The sequence below is a fragment of the Embiotoca jacksoni genome, unplaced genomic scaffold (assembly GCF_022577435.1).
Source record: "Embiotoca jacksoni isolate LCO1_2020_lvr unplaced genomic scaffold, fEmbJac1.0.p SCAF_12, whole genome shotgun sequence".
NCBI classification, from domain to species: Eukaryota; Metazoa; Chordata; class Actinopteri; family Embiotocidae; genus Embiotoca; species Embiotoca jacksoni.
In genome coordinates, this window is record NW_027185252.1 from 3,012,501 (window position 1) to 3,036,075 (window position 23,575).

A 23,575-nucleotide genomic window follows, 5' to 3' on the forward strand; every position below is an offset into this window, starting at 1 on the left:
CATTTCAGACGAGTCTCCGCCGGCTGCTGTCGGCCAAAACCGATCTCATCTCGCAGCGTATCGAACGACGCGATTCGTCACGACCGCCCCAAAAAAAAAAAAAAAATAATACTCCGTTCCGACGCCGCTTATTATCTGGACTGGACGAAAGAAATGTCGACGCCGTTTGTGTTGCTTTCTAGTAACACATCCCAGTTTGAATGCTTGTCGTTGATTGTTAAACGACCAATCGGAGTGCCTCTAAGTCTTGGCTGTATATTCCTGCGGGACTCTTGGTCTCGTTGTCACCACCATTTCCATTGTTCTTAAGCTGTGATTACCTCTTTAATTACAAAGTGCCGTCTTTGGCACTCAGTGTAAACAAAAGAACAATAAAAAGTCAGGTCAAATATAAACCGAATTGTGTGCCGCACTGTTTGTCTGTATGGGGGTAATTAAAACTTTCCTGTTTGCTGGAGTTCATTAAACAAACATAAATTATGCTTACATTTAATATGACCAAAACACATGGTGTGTGTGTGTGTGTGTGTGACCTTCTAAAAAGGTCCAACAAATGCTTTGTCTTCCTCGTAAAACATTAGCAAAACCCATTTCATTGAATAATTTGAATTTGTTTACGTCTGTGTTTACTTGCCGACAGTCTTATTTCCTGCAGTGCCATCGAAAAGCAGAACAGGAAACCCCCCCGGGGAGGATATGCATCGTGTTTTTCACAGTGTGTCTTAATTAAAACTGTCTAATTGTTTAAAAATGCATGTTTCAGTAACTGCCTTCAGTAAAATACGCCGCGGCAACTCAAACCAGAAAACACACACACACACACACACACACACACACACACAGAGAAGGTAAGATTTTCATGTGACTCCGAATCCAGCACTCAAAACTTCTCCTGTGAAATGCTGATAGAGCCAAAACCAACTGTGACGTCATCAAATCCTTTTGTTTGGTTTGATCACCCCAAACCCAGAGAGAGTTTCCTCTGATGTGAGGCAAGAAAAGGCAACGAAACAAACGCCTGAGCGGCCGGGGCCGTCGCGCGTCGGCCATTTCGGATGGAAACTTTCGTAGTTTCTGAACTGCACCGTTTAAAAAGAACTTCCAACTAATTATTTCACGTGATGTTTACGGGATTGAAGTGCGTGGAAATGTGACGAACGATATTATTCTGCGTCTGCTTGTTTAATCCAAAAACGCGATCAAATCACGAGCATCTCACCCCACAGTTCCTTCTACCGGCTTCTTATCAAGGCCATAAGATAGTTGTCATGGAAACACTGTAAGCAAACCGTGGCTCTGAGACCGGTACTTTATCTTGGTCTTCCAGTAAAACCTATTTACTGCCGCAGATGAACCAATAAAAGAGTGAAACAAATTCAGGGCGGTGTATTCTGGATGTCGTGATGAGTGTCGGTGATTTGTTGCTTACCCCAGCACAATGAGCTCTCCGTACTTCACTGGCACTTTGGTGGAGGCGGTGGTGGAGATGTTTTCCTGCTCCGGGGAGAACATTGGGCACGGCTGATTGACGGGGTTTCGGAGGCGGAGGGGAGGAACGACGGGTTGAGATCCAACAGGGTGATGGGAGGCAGGAACGGGAAAGGAGGGGTGGGTGGGTGGGGGGGAGGGAAGGGAAGGGCGGGGGGGGGTGAAAGGTGCTGATCGAATGGAGCACGGAGGGGGAGGTGGGGAGGAGAGGAGGAGGAGAAGGAAGGGGAAGGGTCAGCTGAGCCTCAGCTCCACCCTTTCATGCTTCATGTGCCTGTCTCTCGCAGCAACACTCGTCCCGCCCTGCGGAGAAAAAAAAAAGATTACCGCTGAGATTAGTGGGTTTACTCGAGATTGGCCGAACAGGAAGAAGCAGGATTCAAAAGAAATCTCTATCTGTACATTTAATATCTGTATATTCCACATGGTATTTTATTTCAAACTGACAGTTTCTAATGACGACAACAACAACAAAAAAAAACATTCCGTCTTTTGGGTTAGATTCTACCTCCTGAAAACCTTCCACAGAATAATAGATGTGATTTAAAGTGAGCATGCGAGTACCGCAGTTTTAGTCCAGGAAGTAGACATTTTATGATAATATCAATAAGCAGACAGACCACAAACTTTGGTAGAAAGGTTTTGTCTTTAAACTTTCTGGGTGTAATTTATGTACTACTTGCTCTTCCATGTTTTTTAGCTACATTTTACACACATATGGTTAAAATAATGGTGAATAAATAAACTTTTTGAAATTGCATATTTTGAATCAAACACGTCCTTGTGGGTGGACCACGTGCACCCAAGTCTCCCACAAACTTTGGGTACAAAGCTGAAATACATGTAGCTGCACAGTCCCGGTAGATTACTCTGTGATTTCAACGCTGTATGGCTCATGGTCGTCGTGGTGACAGATGAAAATGAAAACCACTTTGATGACTTTACAGATATTTTAAAGTCCTGTCTCATGCTGTGCAAAGTTCTGGTGTTCAAACATGGATCTGTTCTTCAGATTGGACCTCCCGGACTGCATTTCATGTCTCCCATCAGTAACTGAAACAAAATCCCTGATAGATGCTACGTTTTGCTTTTTTTTTTTTTATGCTCGTCCCCTTAATGCGGCAATTATTAACCAACTAGTTATTAAAATTCAAGTACCCTGCTCGTCCAAATTTAGTAAATGTATTCCAACTCCTACTGGTTGTTCAGGGAGCTTACATGGGGAGGGACGGGACGTACTGGGATACGGGAGTATGCAGTTTCAGGGACCGAAGCAGAAGGATAAGAGGCACTTCAAATTGTGAAAATAAAAAAAAATAAAAACTATGCCCATTATCCTGACATAGCCTGACTATGACGAATATATTTGGATTGGTAACGGTGGAAAACATACACCGCACGCTTCATCCCGCAAAGTTTCAAATGCTCTTCATCCTTACATCGGGGACTAGTGTAAGTGTAAGTGACTTTGTCTTCCTGAGTGAGGTGAGTGTCTGTCTGTGTAGTTATGTTTTGAGTCATTTTTCTGAAGTCAGCATTTAAACCCGGCTTTCAAAATACACAGGAAATCTCAGAAAGGAGAAGAGAAAGACAGCGTGTGTGAGAAGGCATGAGAAAAAGGAGAGGATGGACTTCCTGTTACTGCAATCTGAGGCAGATCAGTACGTCTAAGTCATGACCTTTCTTGTTCAGTGTATCACACCCCCACCCCCCCCCTCCCACTCATAAGACAAAAAAAGCACAATATAATTAGGCCAAGCTAACATTTCCAAACAATAACCTCATCACTTCCGGGCACTCGTCCTCATCACGCAAAATACTTCAATTCCCAGAGTGCCTATCAGCTAAGACAATGCAAAACCACACATTAAGAAAGGATAGGAAGTAAAGGGTTTTGATGATGAGTGGGGATGGAGGGCGGGCTGGGGGAGGTGGGGTTGGGAGGTGGGGGGGGGGGGGCAGGAAGGCTCATATAGTCCCATTACGCCGAGTGGGAGAACTTTGTGCAGGAGATTTTCCAAGTGATGATTTCACACACAATGTGAAGAATTATTTCGTAGGGATGGATGTCAACAGTTAAGACCTATGAAACCATCAACAACCGTCACCTGGTGTCTTCTAAATGTCGAGCAACAACAACGTACTCTGAGGCTCGTACGACATGTTACGACACCCACAACATTAGGCAGACTGAAATTCACACCGCCAGCTCACAATGCTCGGCGAGGGCATCGCTGCACCGCATTTTAGATGCATAAGCACAAGCGGTTCCCACGCAGAAACAGGAAGTTACAGGGTGTTTACACCGACACCAGCTTTCAGTACAGGTTGACCAGTTTTGATTCACTTGTGGGTATTGCGGAGTTTCCAGATTGCATCTACACAACAAAGTCTCCACTCTATCTGATGAAGGAAAATCTTACAACGGCACAGCTTTTTACACATCGTAAATATTATAGCATATAGCGAGAGGAATCTTTGGATTGTAGTGAACACTTAAAAGGTCCGATCCAAACAGTTTATTTTGGTTTAACTGGCCTGGTTTGAGTCCCGTACCTTGCAGCCTACCCCCCCACACAATGGTACAAATTGAATATTTTCACAGCCTCACACTCGGAGAGGTGACGCCGAGTCTTAACTCGCATCTCGCTCCCAAGCGTGTTCTCCTGTTAACAAACGCTGATAACAACAGAGCTATATTTAGTGTATCGCACCTCAACACGGCTGCGAACTACAATCAGATGCACGAAACACAGGGAGGGTGGAGGGGGGGGGAGGGGGGGGAGGTGAAACAGCAGTGACACGGGTAGGAAAAACAAACAAAAAAAAAAAACATCGCACCGAGGTTTTGGACACGTTCAAGACGAGCACTTTGTTTAGTTCCTCCGGCAACAGCGTGCTGACATTTTAACGGAGGTCGGCAGGTGGTGGGGACGGCTGCGAAGCTTTTCAGCTTCTTCTGACAGAAACCAGCGACGTAATCTAGATGTAAGCCGAAGGGCCACCTGCTTCCCTTTCAGAAGTGGTTAATCCGACTCGCCCTGAAATGGCCAATTCACACGCAGCATTATAACACAACGCTCCCGTGTGCAGAGTCAGTAGCGTCGAGGGAAACTGTTGGCTGACTTGCCGAGGAATAGATTTCTTTATTTATTTTTTAACCTGTGGATCCAGACACATGAAGACAAAGGAAACATTGCTCTGGGTGCTCCGGGTCCGTTTGTTGAACACCGGAGAGCTGAATTATCTTTCTGTCTCAACCCTGCTGTTATCAATAAATTAACAGTATTAACATTCTCATATTTGCTCTCTCCCGTGTAGCTCAACGACATCACCCAACATATAAAGTTTACCACGGACTGCACTTTTCAATAAAACATTTAAGAGGTAGTAAAGAGAATGCTTCGAAGTAATATTATATTCCATCTCTGCCAATAGAGCCTCCTAAATCCTGCACACTCGACCTTTAAATATACTCGTGATATAATACGATACCATCAAAATTGATCTTTTGAATTTTCTGGCAGCTTTATTGTGCTTAAACTAAATGCTGAAACTTCTTATTTCCTCAAATGAGGATTCCGCTGAGGAAAACCTGCATTTTGTAATATTGATTTTTCATCGCTAAGTTGGCCGAGGCCCGGAAAGTGAGGTAATTGTTTAAAGCCGTCTTCCCTCGTCCGCATGCGCCGCGCGTACGGGTGTGTACGTGTAATTTTTTTAAGTGTCTGACTTAAGCTGCCGGCCTCTGCAGCTCTTCATGACACAGAGCTCGGCGTGGCCGCGGGCCAACTGCTGCTTAGCTACCGAGACACACAGCGCTACAACAATGGGGGCCGCAGCTCGGCGAGGCCGACTCCGCCGGGTCGGGGTCACGGACTCTGACAGCGAGAACAGCAACCTCACACGGTCCCGACGCCTTCGTGGGAAACCGGGGCGGACGACACCTGCCATTCACGTGACAAACGACTACACACACACACACACACACTTCATGTTAGCATGGAGGCAGGGCAACAGCTGCGCTTCTTTTTTTTTTCAAATTTTTTTTATGCATCGCCAACTTCGCTGCAGTGCAACATGTCAAACTGTCCTATTTAGCACATGCCAAAGAGCAAGAGGCAGTCGCGCCCAGGGAAAACGGAGCCGGCATCAATCCACCGTGTCATATTCACTCCGCCACGAGCTTTCATGTTGACTTTGAGGCTGCGTTAATGCCCGAGAAGGCTGCTGTTATGGTAAATTGAAGCGTGACACACTTTCAGGATCACAAGGCACGCCTGCGTGGAAACAAACAACTTGACTATGGAGTGGGTGTTTTTCGGCTTGTAGGTCAAGAACCAAAAAAATGGGTCAGGATATACTCTAACAGGGTCACACAACCCTAACCCTAACCCAAAAGAGGGACTCGGATGGGGCAACTACGGCGTTAGCCGATCTGCAAAGTCTACCGCTCGGCCCGAAGGAAAAAAGGCAGGTCGTGACAACACGACACCTACATATCAGGAATATTTGTGAGGGTGTTACAACTCTTGATTTTGTAGCTGCGATGCTTTTCAAACCGTTTGTCCAAATGTAATTAAAACCTTCAATTCCCAACACAGAAACGTCCAGGGAAGGAACATAATATAAACCAACTCAAAAAATGTTACATGGGAGTCTTTAGCCTTAATCCAATTTTACACTGGGCATAAAAAAAAAAGGGAACAATTAGCATGTCATTTTGGCGGTGAGCTTCATAAAGTTGTCGCGCGTTAAGTGGTTTTGGCTGAAACGGGTGCACACCGGGACGATCTTTGTTGTAAAGACGATGGACACAAGTTTGATTCGGTAGAAAAATAGAAAGCTGTGGACCTCCTGCATGGTGCCGCATCTTCATTACTGGAAAGTGGTAATGATATCCTTCTGGTAAAGTGGGTCATCGGATCAATAAATAATCAGAGATGCCTGGCATTGACGCCGAGAGGAGGACATGATTCTGGCTTCCTGGGCACGCAGAGCAATTTAATATGAAGCACACCTGCTGCCCAGTGAGAAAACAAAACGCTGGACTCTGTTTTCAGTAGAAAACGCTACGTAATTAGGGATTTTCTTTGGCCAAAATGTGGTGATTCTACAATAGGTTTACAATTCTAGTTGATGCCATTTAATAACATTTGCTCCTTCGTCTGTATTTTTGCACCAAGACAAATTCCTTTCTGAAAATACATCCAACCCACTCGGCTTGTCTCGTGTTTCTTTTGCTGAAAAGGGACGGTAAAAAAAATCACACGTCAGCAAAATTGACCAGCTGTTTTCCAGAACGTGTTCGGACACCTCCAGGTCCTTCGTTATGACCCTCAAAGAGGCCGCTGATATTCTGCCTCGCGGGGTAAAACTAGATGCCGGCACAATGTCGGCTGACAGCGGAGGACAGATGTGTTAACGTGGGTGTGTGAGCAAAGCATGAGAAATCTAACGGAGGGGGGGAAAACAACAAAGAAAAACAAGCTCATCTCACAACTTGTGGCTGCTGTGATCTCTGTCGAAGCCCTTCGTTGAAGCAGGTCATCAGATAATCATCCCGGTATTACTGTCTCTCACCACATCCTCCAACACTGAGGCTTTCAGGCATCTCGCACCTTTCATGTTCTTACGAGCGAGACGAGTATGCAGGAGGCTTTGAGCTCCCCAGCTGTTTCCTGCTGAGCTGCACAATCACGTGCTCTTCAGAAGCTTACAGCAACAATTTTCCAAAAACAGAAAGTCTCTCTCCGCCTTTCCCTCCTCTTCAGTCTTTTCATCTCTGCATCCCCTGACAAACAAGTTCCCCCTATTTCAAACAGTTGATAAGACGATGGATGGGGGGGGCGGGGGGCTGCTAAGAAGTCTCTCCTTCTTATTCGTTTTCTAGAGATCCATCTGAAAATAATCCCATCATTAATTAGAAATTAGGCCGCAAGAAGCGCCATGTTTGGGGGGGGAATGAAGGGGGGGGGGGGGCGTGTCTTGTTTGATTGACAGGCTCGTGGTGCAGGTAGGTAAACTTTGCTCCGCTGTGATCCAGATGCTGGTCGTCCAGTTGGCAGCAGGGCGCTCAGACTTTATAAACAGCGACAGGACATGTGCTCGTTGCTTCCGACCACCGTCTGTTTGGCAACCTGATGTTTTCATATCACAGATGACGGACAATGAAGTCAATAAAAAAAAAAAACATGATTCTTACAAGTCAAACGTCAGAAAAACACGACAAATGAAAATACTATATTATAAAAGTGCAGCGACGGAAAAGGTAGTTGTTTATTGTAACGTCGGTGACGTACACGACCTGCTATCACCCGTTTCGACATCCTCTCGCTGAGGTCAGGGTTTTTTTTTATTTCTAGGTGCTAACCCCAGTTTACGTAAAGAATTATATTACAGCAGTGAAGACGCACAACCGAAGGGATTTCCCGTCAGCGTGGGAACACCGCGGCGAAATGTTTTAACAGTAAACTGAACCGGTAAACTAAGAGGTGGACGAACTTTCTTTAATGAAGTCAAGGCTCGATATTTACCTCAGTTCTGTCACAGACCCCCGAGGATTTAAATTCCTCTGTTGTTTTATGTTGAATTGTTTTGGTCAATTTGTTGATTCATTGTTGTTTATTTCATCGTTTTGGTTTTGGTTGTGTTTTAGGTGCTTCTGCCAGCGCGTATGATCCTGTCTTGACTGCAGATACGAGCCTTATATTTTCAAAGTTTAGTCCATCTAATCATTTTACCTGAACCCCTCAACCTCAACACTGATTTAAGAACGGCATCAACGCGGAGCCCACAACAACGAGGCTCCGTGTCGGCCCCCCCCCCCCCCCAAACCCCAGCGAGGTAAAGAAAGGTCGACTGTACGGAGGTTTAATGTGAAGCTCAGCGTGAACAAAAGACGGTAGGAGCGAGCGTGCTCAGCTGATCTACCTCACGCTGCTGAGAATCCGACCGACCTCGGCCTCTTCCGACAAAAGCTTCCTTTGTCCAGAATCCCACTCGGAGAGGAACGCCGGCCCACTTCACCCGTGTCCTGTTTGGAAAAGCAGGGTGAGTCTTTCAGCTGGCCGGCGGAGACGAGTCATGTCCGTGTGCTCGAACTCACCCCCCCCCCTCCCCCCACCCCGAAGGAAAGGAGCGAGACTTCAAGGAAAGGAGGTGATTTTGCCGCCTCGGCGTGACCGCCAGCTTCCTGTCTGCGTCCGTGGTACAGCAGCATTTCTATCGCAACGATATCCAGGATTTTTTTATTTTTTTTTTAACTGCAATAACAATATGCAACAGGCATCATATGATGCACTGAAATGTGCTTTCACCCAATAAATCTTATTGGTAGAAAATTTTAGATATATCTATAAAACACATATTTCTCCATATAAAATGGACATTTCTTAAAAGAAAACAATTAAGCAATAAGTTTAAATAACAAACATAAGTTGTAACATAAAAATATTGAACCGTTTTAATGGGAAAATAAAGGTCTTTTTTTTACAGTGGTCTACTTTACCCCACGACTGAGGGAGAGTACACTGTAAAATGTACTTTTGTCAGAATTTCACAGCCATAAACTCCAAACTTTAAGACCTCTAATCAGTGAGGGGTGACGGGGTGAAGCCTTTGAGGAGCGACAGGTTATTTTAATATGGTAAAACAGACTCCAGACTTCACTACAAAGCGACCTCAGTTAGACGCTCCACCGTTAACTTGAAGGGTGGAGTTAGGCATCTGCACTTAGCCTCAAAACGTCTCCAATCAAACGCAGCACAAGAAAAAAGAAAATTGCATTCAGCTTGATAACGAGTTGAGGTTTTCCCTCCGAGAGGACCTCCGTGTGAGGGGAGCCAGCGCCACGTCAGCACCTCCGATCACAAACCTCAACTTCCTGCGACAAACACCAGCTGCTCGGCGGGATGTTTGACTCAGTGAGAACGCGAAATTTATTGTGAGCTTTTGTGTTTTCAGATACATTGAAATGTGGCTGCAAAGGCAGCGGCTGGTGGGGCAGCCGTTCCCATAACTAACTGGTCTAACTGGATTAGGGCCCTCGTCCACCAAAGTGACTTTCCCTGAGTGCAGAGGTTGTTGTTTTTTTTGTTTTTTTCATCTATTTTTTTGGGCGCTGAATGCGAGCACTGAACATTCACCGCTTTTTTTTTGTGTAGGGCGTTGAAACATTGTGTAGGGCGTTGAAACATTGTGTAGGGCGTTGAAACATTTTTAACTTTGGGGGAAAACGCTGCGCTCGTCACTTTTGCTTTTTACCCGGCCGTCCAATCACAGTGAAGGAGGGGCGGGACAAAATGCCAAATTATCGTTAACCCACATGGACCTGTGGGTCCGTCCGGTCTTCCCTTCATCCAAAGCGAGTACTTCCGCGGATATTCTCTATTATAGCAACCAAAGTGCTCTTGAGCAAGGCACTGAAACCCACAGCAGATTACAACTAAATGTTAACCAACATTTAAAGTTTTATGCAGATGGCAGAGGTAAAAAAATACATGAATAATAAAAAAAAAAAAGCTTTATGGATCTGGATATCAGTCATCTGTTTATGGGCTGTTTAAGGAGGAAGGAGCAGGAGGTGAAAAGTTTCCTACAGTTTCTTGGAATGTCTTTCATTGTTTTTTCCAAACGGTGACTAAAAACGGAGCATCGTGCAGCACATCACGCCGGAGGTTTTATCATCGCAGGAGAAAGGGAGGACGGCCGGGTCTGACCAGAAACCTCATCCTTGTAAGTGGCGTCCGTCCTAAAAACAGTTTCACTCGAACGGCGTTGAATAACGAGTCGAATCAGCTGTTCACAACTACAAATTATGGTTACGTATGTTGGAGATTTCCGGATCGACTGTGGGAGGCTGAGCGGAGGGATTTGAATCCACTGTGAGGGTTCCTGATACAACAGAAGTGTGTGTGTGTGTGTGTGTGTGTGTGTGTGTGTGTGTGTGTTATAGCAGCTTTTGTGTGAGCCGGTTTTCAGACGCCCCGGGTCCGGTCTCCGGTGTGTAGAGTTGCACGGTCGGGTCAGAGGAGAGGGATTGGTTTGCACACAGTGAAGATGAGACGCTCGATGACTCGGAAACTGATCCGCGAGGAGGCGCGTGTTCTCCTTTTTCCTTTTTCACCCTCTACTCAAACTCGTGCGATCAATGAGCACGAACACTTGGCATCAACACAGAACGTGAAGAGAAAGGGAGGAAGAGGATGGGGAGGTGGAGGGGAGAATATTCCTTTTTTTTTTTTGACAGTCATTTTTTTTTTTTACAAAATGTATTGAACAGGGTTTTCACTCAAAGTCAAATGTGAAATCTTCTGACGCTTCCCTGAAGTTCACTGACTAAAAAGCAGAATTTTCATGACATGTAATTAACGGGAATACTTTTCTTTTTTTCTTTTTTTTTTTTACTCTTAACGCCGAGTCTTTGAAGTCATCGTTTGTAGCCGAAGCACTTGAAGTTTACATTTTTCTGGAGTGTCTTTACTGAAGTGAAGTGAAATAATACTACATGAAAAATGGCGACTAAAATCTTAACGTGCTGCAAACAAATTTTCATGATATTCATGACTTGATCAAATACTGTGACTTTTTAAGAATTCCATGATATTCCAGAAATTTCATAACCAGTGGGATTAAAGTGTATTAAGCCTATATGTGCATTATTCGTTCCCCTTGGTATATCGGGCGCCCGGGCTCAGCACTGTAAGCAGCCGAGCTTTGTTTAGATTAATTATTAGAAAATTAATAAGAATCGAGTCAAATAGCTCAAATCGTGAACTTGCAGATGGGTTAACGACGTACTTTCACACTGCCGCTCACGCAGAACCTGAATAACTGACTACAATAACTGAAAATCAAACGGCTCTAAACGGACTGAGAAAACGACGATCCCCACTCTCAAGATGATCTGGAAGTAAAAATCTTCATCGCCACGGCGGCCGGCAGCTTCACAGTCTTTCAAACGGACCGGATGACAACACTTTGAGAAAAAAAGAAAATCATCTCGAATCTGGCAAACGGCTCGTGTTCATTTTTCCATCCCGCTCACACTTTCTTTCGGTGGTGTGAATCGGATTTCAGAATTAGGGCTACAACGCCACCTCCATTTTGAAATCTTTTTTTTTTTTTTCTTTCAATGAAAATAAAGATTCTTTTTTTTGAACGTGTTTTGACAAGATATGTCCTGCAGCGAGCTTCCCAATCTCTCCCCTTCTCTGGCGACTGTCCGTCCCGACTCCGACGGGAAACGATCGGGCTCATTTCCATTCACACACCAGATCTCCAGTTTTCTGTCTCGAGTCAAAATAAACCCACAGCGAGTACTGGCACACGAAAACCCTTTCCATCCAAAGGAACTATAAAGCAGCAGAGGACCTTATGACAGGGAAATTTACTGGCTGGTGCAATGTTACAGAAAATAAATGTAGCGTGAATTACATCTCCTGAAGCTCAGCTGGGTGTACGCACACAGACAAAACCGTATTACTAATACGAACCGGAGTGTGAATCCCTGACGCGTGTTGCTGAGGTGGGTCGCTTCGACAACAGAAATAAACCCGACGTAGCATTTAACATGCGAGTGTGTGCACGGTTTAAAAAATATCTTCCTTTTTCTTTTTTATTTAACCGATTATTCTAAAAATCTGAACACACGACGACTCTCATCGGGAACGCAGAACCATTTCTAACCCTCCGACACGCCTGCAGCTCAGCCCGCTCAAAAGGGATTTACGCCGAGTCGGCGTGTCGACGCACACAGGAAGTCCCAATTCCCCGCCCACTTACGGACAGCCGCGCACTTCTCACGTTCGCCGGTCCCCGGAGGCGCTCTCCGACGCGTGGCGGTATTTACGCCGGGACGGACGGGAGCCCGCCGTACGCCAGGGTCGCGCCACGGAGCAGCGGAGACGGGAGGTGGCCGTGCGCTTCACCTCGAGATTCAACGTCCGGTCACGAGCCGCCGACACGACCTTCGCGTCGGCAAAGACCCGTCGGCCGGAAAACTTCAACTGCGGGGGGTCACGGTCGGGCGCAGAGGAGGGAGACGCAGTCGGCGGCGGCAACGAACGCGACGGCGTAGAAACACCCTGTTACAAGAGAGACTCAAGCGTTCGGAAAAAGTATTTGCATCAAAATATACTTCACGTAACGAAAGTGGAAATACTCGTTGTGCAGAATGGATTGTTTGAACTACTTTATGTACCGCCGGGTGGCTCGTAAACTCTCCACTAGAGCGGTAGAGTCCTATATCACCTGTAGACCTCAATTTTAAGTAGTTTTGTTGTATTATTAATCAGAATCTATGAGTAAATGTAAAACAATATTTCCCCCTGAAGTGCAGAGGAGTCGAAGTGTAAAGAGGCTGTAGATGGAAATACTGAGTACGACAGTAAATCATTTTCTTGATATTAATGGCAACCGCAAGTTCCCAGAGCTCGCTGGGATGTCTTACATTTTCTGAAGACAAAACACGTTCTGGTGGAAGAAGAGTCGAAGCTTCCAAGTCTTGTCATCATATTTACTCCCTAAAGCTGCATAAGGCCACATAATCACAAGGCCAATTTGATGACCACAAAATATATATCTGTCTTCAGTGGATCTGATTTTTGTTTCGTTTGTCTGAATCGTGTAATTCTTTCTCAATGAGAGAGTCGGCCAAACGCAACAAAACGTGGATGAACATCCTGCTCGCTCAGGATGGCGCGCACATGTTCTCTAATACGGCAAATAAAAAATTAATCAGCTGCAGCCCATCTTTCATTTTCTCCGCGTGGTGGGTTAAATTTCCTCTCTTTTAATGGAAACTTATTACAAGACATCCACACTGTGCGGTGTCTGGGTTCTCTGGAGTAACCATTAGCTTCACACCAGAGACCTTATAAACTTGTACACAAAGCAGACCGCTTCCCAATGTGGTGTTACCAACACAGTCCACGTGGACTCTGAAGTGGGCGATATTAAGCCACGACGAGCTACTTTTAAGAGGATCTTTCATAGCTCCGACCATAACGGAAAAAAGGAGCAGTCGCTAACAAGGCCGATTAGAATAATCCACTCGGGCCGGATGCCGAGCACTTGACCAGAGGAAGCGTTGCCGCAACAATACTCGCGCTCATCAGCTATGAACAGCCGGGCGTGAAATGTGCGGAGCGGGTCAAGAAAAGGACTCGGAACATTAGAAATGCGGTGAGGAATGTAAACCCGAGCTGGGTTGTCGAAAGCGGACGCGAACATGGCGAAGATGGCATCGAAAGCCTTTTCGTGCTTCAACCAAAACCCGCGAGGACACGCGTCCGAAATGTCCCACTAACGGCGGCTAAAAGTCGACACGCATCGCACCTCTGTGACCGGTTTCAACCGTGAACATGACGCGCCGACCAGGGCGCCATTCCCCTTAAGGGAAATACACTTTTTTTTTTTTTTTTTTTTTCCAAACTTCAAAAGTATGCTAAGTGCTCCCAGGACGAGCATCATTCACACCTCCGCCCGCCGCTCCTTAAAAAGAAAAGGCAGACTGGAGTCGGACCCTTCGGCGCCAAATTCCTGCTGAGAATTAAATGAACTCATCGAAACAATCTGGCGGTTGCTCGGGAGGCTACAGGAGACCGGCATCTGCCTTTCAATCCGGGACGCAGGACCTCTCCCACCAACACAGGGTCCTCAGTTTGGAGCCCGAGGCCCTCGATCACAGGACTTGTGTCCAGGTCCAAACTGTCCAGACACCAAGTGGACCAGAAAACATGTCAATACACTGTAAAGAGGTGAATCTGACTCATGAGTGGTGTGTCATGTCATTCCAGTGTTTCCTTCTTTCCACTGTGAAGTCTAATAAAAGTGTCTTAGAAAGAGTAATTAAAAACTGGTGGTTCCTGTTTTAAATTTTGTTTTTATATGCCTATGAATAACGTTTGGAACATTCATGTGAATCAGACTTCCCATCATCTAGCTTGGGCTGCCTTAAATTATGAAGCATTACAATAAGCCTCCGTTCTCCAAAAAGTGGATCTAACTGTAAATCCTTTTCTGTCTGGTGACCGGAGGAAATGAATTTGACATCAGGGGCTCTAATCTGTCCACCAACTCTGAACTATTTGTCAGACATTTCCAGAAAACGGTCTCATATTAGATGACGTTGCTACGATTTACACCAAAGACGACAATGCCGTCAATAGACGAGAGTAAAACTTTTTAGGGCTGCAACTAACGACAATTGTGTTTTGGTCAATAGGCTTAATCAGTTGGTCTTTACAGTGTCAGAGAACAATGAAAATCATTTCAACTTCCACCAACAGCCGAAAACATCAAAGACATTTCAATGACGATAAAATATGCAAATATTCACACTTTGAGACACCAAACACATCAAATTTTTAAGCATTTCTTCTCTACAAAAAAACAAAAAGGTTTTTTTTCAGTTAAGTCTGTGCTAAAGTAAGCTGATATACAACTTTAAAAATCATTTAAATCACTGTGACAGTTTGTCCACTTTGTAACTAACGGTTGCTTTTATCTTTTTTCCAGTTTCCAGGGCGGAGGAGGGCGGGGGGGAGGGAGGGGGGTAAGAGGGCTGGTGTTTCGAATTACAGTCTCATCAATGATTCAGTAGGAGGAACGCGGTCCGGTGTAAAGGCACCGACAACAAACAGCCCTGTCGGTGGACGTGCAACAACACACCGAACCCGAGCAAAAGGACTCGGACAAACCAAAAAGGACACGATCGCAGATGCAGACACAGAAGACAGGAAACCCGGCGGTGAGACGCTGACGCATGTGGCTAACGGTGAAACGTGTGCAGTCAGGCACTCAAGGACACGCGGCGGCTGGACGTCGGGGCAGGACATTGAAACGCATGGAGGTGTAGGGACGTACACAGGCATGCTATCAAACATAATTCTATCACTTCAAAAAGGTCATTACACTGATTTTACTGGAGAATCCGGGGGGGGCGGGAGGGGCGGGTGGAGGGGGGGGGTTATTTCTTGGTAAAGGTTTTATTTTGGGAGAGTTTTTCTTTGAGCTGAATCGAGGGTCAAAAGGACAAACGGGGGCCGTGTGCTGCAGAGATTGTAAAACCCTTTGGAGGCAAATTTGGGATTTTGTGGAACTGGGCAAAATAAACGAAAACTGATTTGACTTGCTATTTTGCTCCCAAAAGGAAGTTTGAGTCCCCCACAACACGTAAACAGATTCATGCCCCCCCCGCCCCCACAACATCAGTAATACTTCACGCCGAGTGCTCATGCAGCCAAATGTCATCTCCGGATGTACAAAACGTTCAATGTGACCTTCCTCGGAGCGAGCAAACAGCAGAGTAGAAATCGGAGTGTGTCAGAGCTCGAGATGATTCATCCGCGTCGGCGAAATTATGCAACCTTCTTAAACTGCCGTTACTCACTTGAATACATTTAGGAAGCAGGTTTGTAGAGCTGCATTGTTGAAATAAAAGACCAAAGTGTCCAATAAAACCTCTTCACCGGAGGTGTCGTCGAGGTCGGCGTGTCATTCTCGTGCAGAAACACTCGTCACCTGTATGGCGGCTGAACATCACGCGTCACCGCAGCCACGCCGTAGAGGGCTGAAGTAGAAGCAGCGACGCCGAAACGGCGATTATCTGCTCCTTCCACATTTCTCTCCGCTTTCTGTCACGTCAGCCCTTTTTTTTTTTTTTTTGCCAGTTTACGACTGTTTGACGAATGAACGACGGCACGTGTTGCCGTGCGCTGGAATAAAAAGAGGAATCTTTTGTACACACCGCTCCATCTAACATCTAACGTGTGTGAAACACTTTCCGGCTGGAAGCTTTTACAGCGCCGACATGAACACAATTTATGACTGATCGTAGTTTTTATGACGAATTATGATCATTCTTCGTCATTATTTTGACTTCTGGGTGGTCGTTTCCCTCTTCGGCTGCACAGTCGTCATCTTTTTCGTGGGGAAAATATTGTGTCTTGTGGTAGTGAGAAAGTTGAACTTCACTGTCGGTGCGAGGTTATTGATTTCAGGGGCAGATGTGAGCTGCAGAGGTTCGGTATGGGTTAACTGGGTCGTGCGGTCTAGCAGCTGTCGATGGGGGGGGGGGGCTGTCAACAACGGCGGCGGGCGAAACATCGGCGGTACGTGATTCCTCGTAAGCTCATCTAAAAGTCATTATTACAGAAGAAAACATTTCCCCGGGTGGTGGTGGTGGTGGTGGTGGTGGTGAGGGTTGGGGGGGTGGGGGGCGGGGGGTTGTTGTGGGTCTAATTGTGCTGCACCTGGTCACGGTTCGTAATCATTAGCCCCTTGACCGGACGAATGAAACGGGCGGAGAGGGCTTCAGCGGCATCGCTTCCGTTTAAGAGTGATCAATTCTGACTCGTTTCTCAGAAACTTCCAGCGTCGGCTTTGTTGAGAGAACAAGAAAAAAAAAACCATAAGATTGAATATTTTATGGATTTTCAGCAATTACTGGCAGTCTCCCTCTGCATTAACAGAAAGAGCAGAAGTCCCCCGGGGGTGGGGGGGGGGAGGCCAACCGGTTACACACTCAACCGTCTGTATGTGATGATGTACACACTGGCTCATTTAGAGGCAGGAAGGTTGGAAAGGGAAGCAGGAAATGGTGATCAAGCATGATCATAGGGGCGGTGAGGGGTGGTGGTGGGGGTGGGGGGGGGGTTGATAATTACAGGCCCCTGTGTACAAGTGAAAATGTGTCTGACCTCGAATGCAACTTTCAGTTTCTGCACATAAAAGTGAAGACTTCCGACGACGCGAACAGGAAAGAAAAGAACCGTCTCAGCAACAGGCTGCGGTTTGAGTCTGAGAACAACATCATCAAAAGAACCGGCTGAAACAGAAAGGTGACAAACCAAGAAAGTCGACCTTTACGAGAGGCCAGCTTTGGTTTACATCTGGGACGTTTCTGTACACAAGAAATGACTTGTCAGGAGGTCCTGCCCTCACATCAATCTAATTAGGGGGGGTGAAACAGGAAACGTAGTTAATTTTGGGACGTATTGGCCGACGCTGTGGAAGTGAAGTCATAGTTCAGACGTCACTCCGCTTTAATGTCGTTAGAAACTCTTTGAAAAGACGGACGTGACAGAAAATGCCATTTACTCGGTCGCTGCAGCGTCACCGGCGTCCGGCTGCAAGAAAAACCCAGCGGTCCTGTTTTTCTGTCTCGGCTGAACGATGCATCCGTTAAGTGTCTGCAAATCATCACACTGCCGAGGATGAAATGAAGCGAGCCCTCGTGTCCCCGCCATGGTCCACTATCGATAAACTATAAAACTATAAAAATAAGGGGTGGGTTGTTGTTTTTTTCCTCTTTCCTTTTCTCCCAGTGAAGCTACACTGGAGAACATTTGTTTTGTTTTTACATTCATATAATTAAAAATGAAAGTGCTACAAGTTCTTCACCGTGTTTCAGCTCTCCTCCATCTCTGACATTAACTGTTTTTTTCCCACAAGAACTCCACCAACTTTCACAAATTCTGTTCATTTCAATTCAACTGCGTGCCGTTTAAAATAAATAAAGTTGCCCAAAACAGCGCCGACCTCCCCGACAGCTTTTTCGAAAGGAGCCGAACGGCCTCGCCGGGTTTCGGCGTCCGCTCTCTCCCTGCCCTCGCTTTGTCTCGGCGAAGTATTCTCGAGCGGGAGAGAAAGTCTTTGTGAGGCGAGAGACAAAAACAAACTGGGTAATTGAAAGATAAATAAACGAGAGGCGGCGAGGCAAATTAGAAATGTAGTTTTCATTCTAATAGAATAAAATGGGGGGGGGGGGGCATACTCGCCCGTTATGGTACTAAAATGGCTCCTTACGTAAGGAAGCGTCTCCTCGGAGGAGGAGGAGCGGTGAGGAAGGTGGACCCTCGCGGGAAGAAAAAGAAACACGCATCGTTGTACAATTTGTGTCCAGCGATTGTGCGGGTGTACTTCCTCCGTCCCCGTATGTCTTTTTTTGTCCCCCCCCCCCGCCTTCTCTACGCAATCCTCACAGTCCAACAGCTCGTGTTCATCCATAATTCACGGTGGTTTACAACAGACTGATTTCTAAACAACCTGCGTTTACATAATTTATGGAGACGTGTGGCGACATACAGGAAGCGTTTCATCATTACCGGAAAATAATCTGGAGGGAAATGTAGGGATTCGAGCTGCTGCTTGTTTTTCTGGATACGCAGTAGTTTCCAAGTTCATACTTGTACGTTTCAGCGTGAAATCTGTTCGACTTGCACTTTTAAAACGCACGTTTCATCGAGATGTTAACTGTAATTAGATCGTTATATAGCTATAGTTATATAGTTACGTATAGATATGGCGCAAGCTGAATTTTAATCTGCGTGATTGTTTACAAAGTCGGTGCAAAAACTCGAGCGTGAACAAGCAAGACGTTTGTTCACCCACAGTAGTAGAAACACATGTCGGAGATAACGGAAAATACTTTTGGGTTGAGCAACAAATCCTCCCGAAGCTTGAAAGGATAATTCTGGGTTATTTCAACCGAGTGTATTAACGTAAACGTAGCTTTTGTGGATTGTGCTAACTCTGCACTCACCATCTCCGGTGTAGAGATTTTCGGGGGTGGGGTGGGGGGCAGAGGGGTCCTACAGCAAACCGAAGTCCCACACTGAGCACATGTGTCCTTACAGCCCTACAACAGAGCATCCTGTCCCCTCAGCTGCTTGAAGTAGTACGTCTCATGGACAGGCTGCTTAAAGCAAAGCTGTGGAAAACTGCTGGCGGTTCGATGCGCCCCCCCCCCCCCCCCCCCCACCACCACCACCACCACCACCCTCTCCCCTCCCCCACCCTCGTTTATTCCCTACCTTGCAGAAACAAGGCCGTAAAAATCGTGCCCACTGTCTGACCCACTTTCCATGACAGACGTAATCTCCCCGCACAAACTTCAGCCTGTTTACCAGCCCAGTAGAGAGTAAAGCCGGACCGGGACGAGCGTGCCAAGCTTCTCGCGTACACAGCGGGGGGGCGGGAGGGGCGGGGGCTGCTGCTGCTGCTCAGCTGCAACGATTACACCCGGCCCTCCCCGACTAAACTGCTCACCGCAGGCAGGAGCACGCCGGACAATAAATGCAAACACAGAATAATAAAAAATAAAAAAAAATGTTAAAAAAAAAGTCTCCTCTCACATACCGTATCATTAAGGTTTAAAAGGGTGCAAAACACACAGCTGCTTGCTGATTTGTTGGTTTGAACCTAAAATATTTTCACTCGACATCAAGATGTTCACCACCGAATGCTTTTTAGCTTCAAGTGAACACAGTGTTAAAAGAGGGTTTCCACACGGTTAACGCTTAGCTCGAGAAAATTACTACATTTTCCCCCTCAAAATCTTAATTATTGCATTTCCACTCGCCCGTTTTTGCTTTACGTTATGAGTTTAAAAGTGTATTCATATAATTTCAACTGCAGTAGTGATTAAAGGAAACCTGCTATTGCACACATTATTTAGACATAGAGCTCAACGCCCACACGCAAAACGTTAAATGAGTTTATTGGAGTAACTTTTTTTTTAGCACTTCTTTTGGGTATAAAATGTGTTAAATGTGTGTTTTTACTCTTAAATGAGCAAAACCGACTTTCTAAACATTTCCATTTGCTCTATGACAAAAAAATTTGGTTTACTGTCGTATAATTCACACATGGGCTCCAATGGTCCAATAAAAAAAATTAAAAAACCACTGCAGGATTGATTCAGCATATCTTCATCCCAAAAGTGGATATGAATGCAATAACAATACTGCTGAATCTTGAGGGGCGTTTTTATCAGACTGACCGGAAGCACATTTGGTAATTCAGTTAGTGATTTAAAAGTTTCGTGGTCCCGCTAGACCACATCTTTCTGACGCTATCTACCTTTAATTGCATAAAAAACAACATTTAAATGTATTGAGTGAAATGGGGTTGTTGTTTTTTTGTTGTTTTTTTGCGCGTGTCCAAACCCGGGCGAGACTGGGAGGCCTCTCTGTGTCCCCACAGACCGGGTTACTAAGGATACAGGCAGCACTGAGCCTCCATTAAGACATCAGAGCTCTATCTGCACTCCCGTCTGACACCATCAGCTCAGGTTTCCTCCCTGAAATTGAGACTCTAAACCGTGCTGGAGAACATACACACACACACACACACACACACACACACACACACACACACACATATATATAAACACACACACATATAAACACACACACACATATAAACACACACACACACATATAAACACACACACACACACACACACACACACACACACACACACACACACATATATAAACACACACACATATAAACACACACACACACATATAAACACACACACACACACACACACACACACACACACACACACACACACACTCACACACACAGGGGCCTGCAGGCAACACACCCTGAGCTAATGTGCAAACGTGTATATGCAACACTTGCGCTCTCCCCTGTTGCACAACAAACACTGGATCTTCATATGAGGAGTTTTAACCATTTCTAGGACCTGTGAGGATACAGACTTTAAATAGTACAGCATGGAAATAATTGTTTTTTTTTTATTTATTTATTTATTTTTTTTAAAAGCCCAATTTGACTCTTTCTTAAAACAGGGTAGCACCGTCCGGGGTTTTGGGTTAAGACTTGACTTTTGGACAGATCTCTGCACCAGATTCAGATCTGTTGGGCCCACTGTTCAAAGAAGTGCAATACACCAGTTATGTTTGCAGGAAATTGCCCTTCATATGTACACATGGCCTCTACTGATGTTATCAGCTGCTTATAATCTACTTTCTTATTCTGCTTCTTTCTAACTAAAGGTCTGGGAAATGCAACTCCACGTTATCACGTTAAGCATGAAAGCTACATCCATTATGGTCTACCGTGTGTAACTTTCCGAATACACACCGACGTCTGATGCAGTTTTGCTGCAAGCGCTACCCTTTCTATTTACTGCTTCAGCTGAATCCTTACGTTCATTTGAAAGTGCTGTTTCAGCACAAATCAGCCCTGCAGGGGGGGGGCGGGGGGGTTGTAAATATGTAAAGCCGGTGAGAGGACAAAATGCACGGGCCACGATCAGTGACCAACGTTTCATACCGCTCAAGTTTCACGATTAATTATCATTGACAAGCAGAAAATGGGAATCAGTCCGGGGAGGGAGGGTGGTGGGGGAGAGGGGGGGGGAGGGGGGCGTCCTGGTGGAGCAGACGGAGTTAACATGTCTTTTTTTTTTTTTTTTTCTGTGACATTTCCAGCACGGTGGAAAGGGAAGTACACGGAGATCTCTATCGGCAACCCAACTCGTCACATCATCGCCTACAAACCGGGACGGACTGAGGGACGGGAAGACGGGATGAGGAAAAGACAAAGAGGAGGAGGAGGAGGTGAAAAAGACACAGCAGAAGGGAGGCGGAGAGGGTGGAGGGAAAAGAGGGTGGAGGGAGGGTCATTAACTGGCAATCAAGCTTTTGGTAATGGCAGAGTCCATCCAGTGTATTTGCTTAATTCCTTATCAGGCAATGTTCCCCTTTCCCCACTCAGCCCCCCCCCCCCCCCTGTGACAGGTCAGCATGCGGGGCTGGATGTGATGTAAAGTAATACCTGCATCTCTGAAGCCTCCGCGCGCACACGCACACGCGCACGCACACGCCAGAACAGAAGCTTTTACCTTTACAGAGCTTCTGATCTGCAATGAGATAAAAAAAAATTTTAAAAATTTACAAAAAAAAAAGACAAAACAGGTGCATCTGTGTGCGCGTGCGCGTCTGCAAAAAAAAAAAAAAAAAAAAAAAACACTGAAGATCAGCAGTTTGCAGCTGCAGCAGTGAGTGTGTGTGTGTGTGTGTGTGTGTGTGTGTGTGTGTGTGTGTGTGTGTGTGCCTGCATCGACTCGACTTCCCCCCCCCCCCTCCGCTGGGTGATTTGCACGTTAACCAAAACGAGGTAAAAGTTAACGACCCGGGCCGGTTCGCGGTTCGCGGTCTCGGATCCGTCTGCAGGACAAAGCAGGTGACAGTCGGGAGAAGAAGAACCGGCCGGCTCGCGCTGATTTAAGCGCACCAACGGTCGCGTTTAACCGTCGTTGCGCTACTATCGCTTTTTTTTTATTATTTTTTTTTTATTTATTTTAATTGTTTTATTATCAAGGAAAAGAAAAAAAAAATAAAAGAAGTCAGGTGGCTTGTAAAAACACGTACGTACTCACCGCGATATGAATGAAGTCCTCTTATTTGTCCCGAGCCTCCGGAGGGTCGGTCAGGGCTGCTAGCTTCTCCCCCTCCCTCCCCCCCTCTCACCCCCTTACACACATACACCACCAGCACCACCAGCACCACCACCACCCTCCTACAACTTGCTGAGAGGCTAGCAAGCTAGCTTAACGTCCCGACCGGCTCAAAACAGAAGGGAAAAGAAAACCCAACCAAAAAAAAAAAAAAAAAAAAACATTTAAACCGCAACCACCTACATACAAAAAAAAAAAAAAAATTTACAAAAACAAAAAGAAGAAAACCTGATATGTACGTAAAGCCGGGCGGGTTTTATGGGGGAAAAAAAAAAAAAAAAAACCCGTTCACTCGCGAGACGAGGTTATCCACGGAGCGTTATTTTAAATGACAGCCTGTCCGCGGCGCGCCGTCCTTTGTTGTGAGCATCTCGACGTAAACACGGAGCCGATCTGTGAGCGTGCGCTGTGGGAGGAGACAGAGGGAGGGAGGGGGGAGGGAGGGGGGAGATAGACGATGACGTCACCGCAAAGGATTCTGGGACATGGAGTTTAATTTTTTTTTTTTTTTTTTTTTTTTGGGAGTCGCGTTTGAAAAGGGGTTATATAGGTATATGCAGTGAGCCTAAGGTTTGTCACAGTACAGTGTATACAAATGTATTATATACGAACGTGTATATCTGCTATCCACGATTATATATATATTATATACACAACTGGTGGTGAAGTGAGCTGTTGCCTCCCAAATAGGTAGGTATTTACTTTATTAATCCCCGAGGGGAAATTTTTTTTCCGCTACAGCAGCATACAGAAGCAATAAGATAATAATAGAAATAATAGAATAAAATAATAGAATAGAATAGAATA

The 23,575-nt window shown here is 45.7% G+C and overlaps 1 protein-coding gene across 1 annotated transcript in view; it reads right to left on the minus strand.

Annotated features, from left to right (window-relative positions):
• peli1b (pellino E3 ubiquitin protein ligase 1b) overlaps positions 1 to 23,148 on the minus strand; it is a 34,915-nt gene extending 11,767 nt beyond the window's left edge. Inside the window, 2 exon segments of the mRNA XM_069144229.1 lie at positions 1,430 to 1,791; positions 22,691 to 23,148. Of these exon segments, the coding sequence (XP_069000330.1) occupies positions 1,430 to 1,512 (83 nt within the window). The 5' untranslated portion in view covers positions 1,513 to 1,791; positions 22,691 to 23,148.
• Between the last annotated feature and the right edge of the window lie 427 nt (positions 23,149 to 23,575).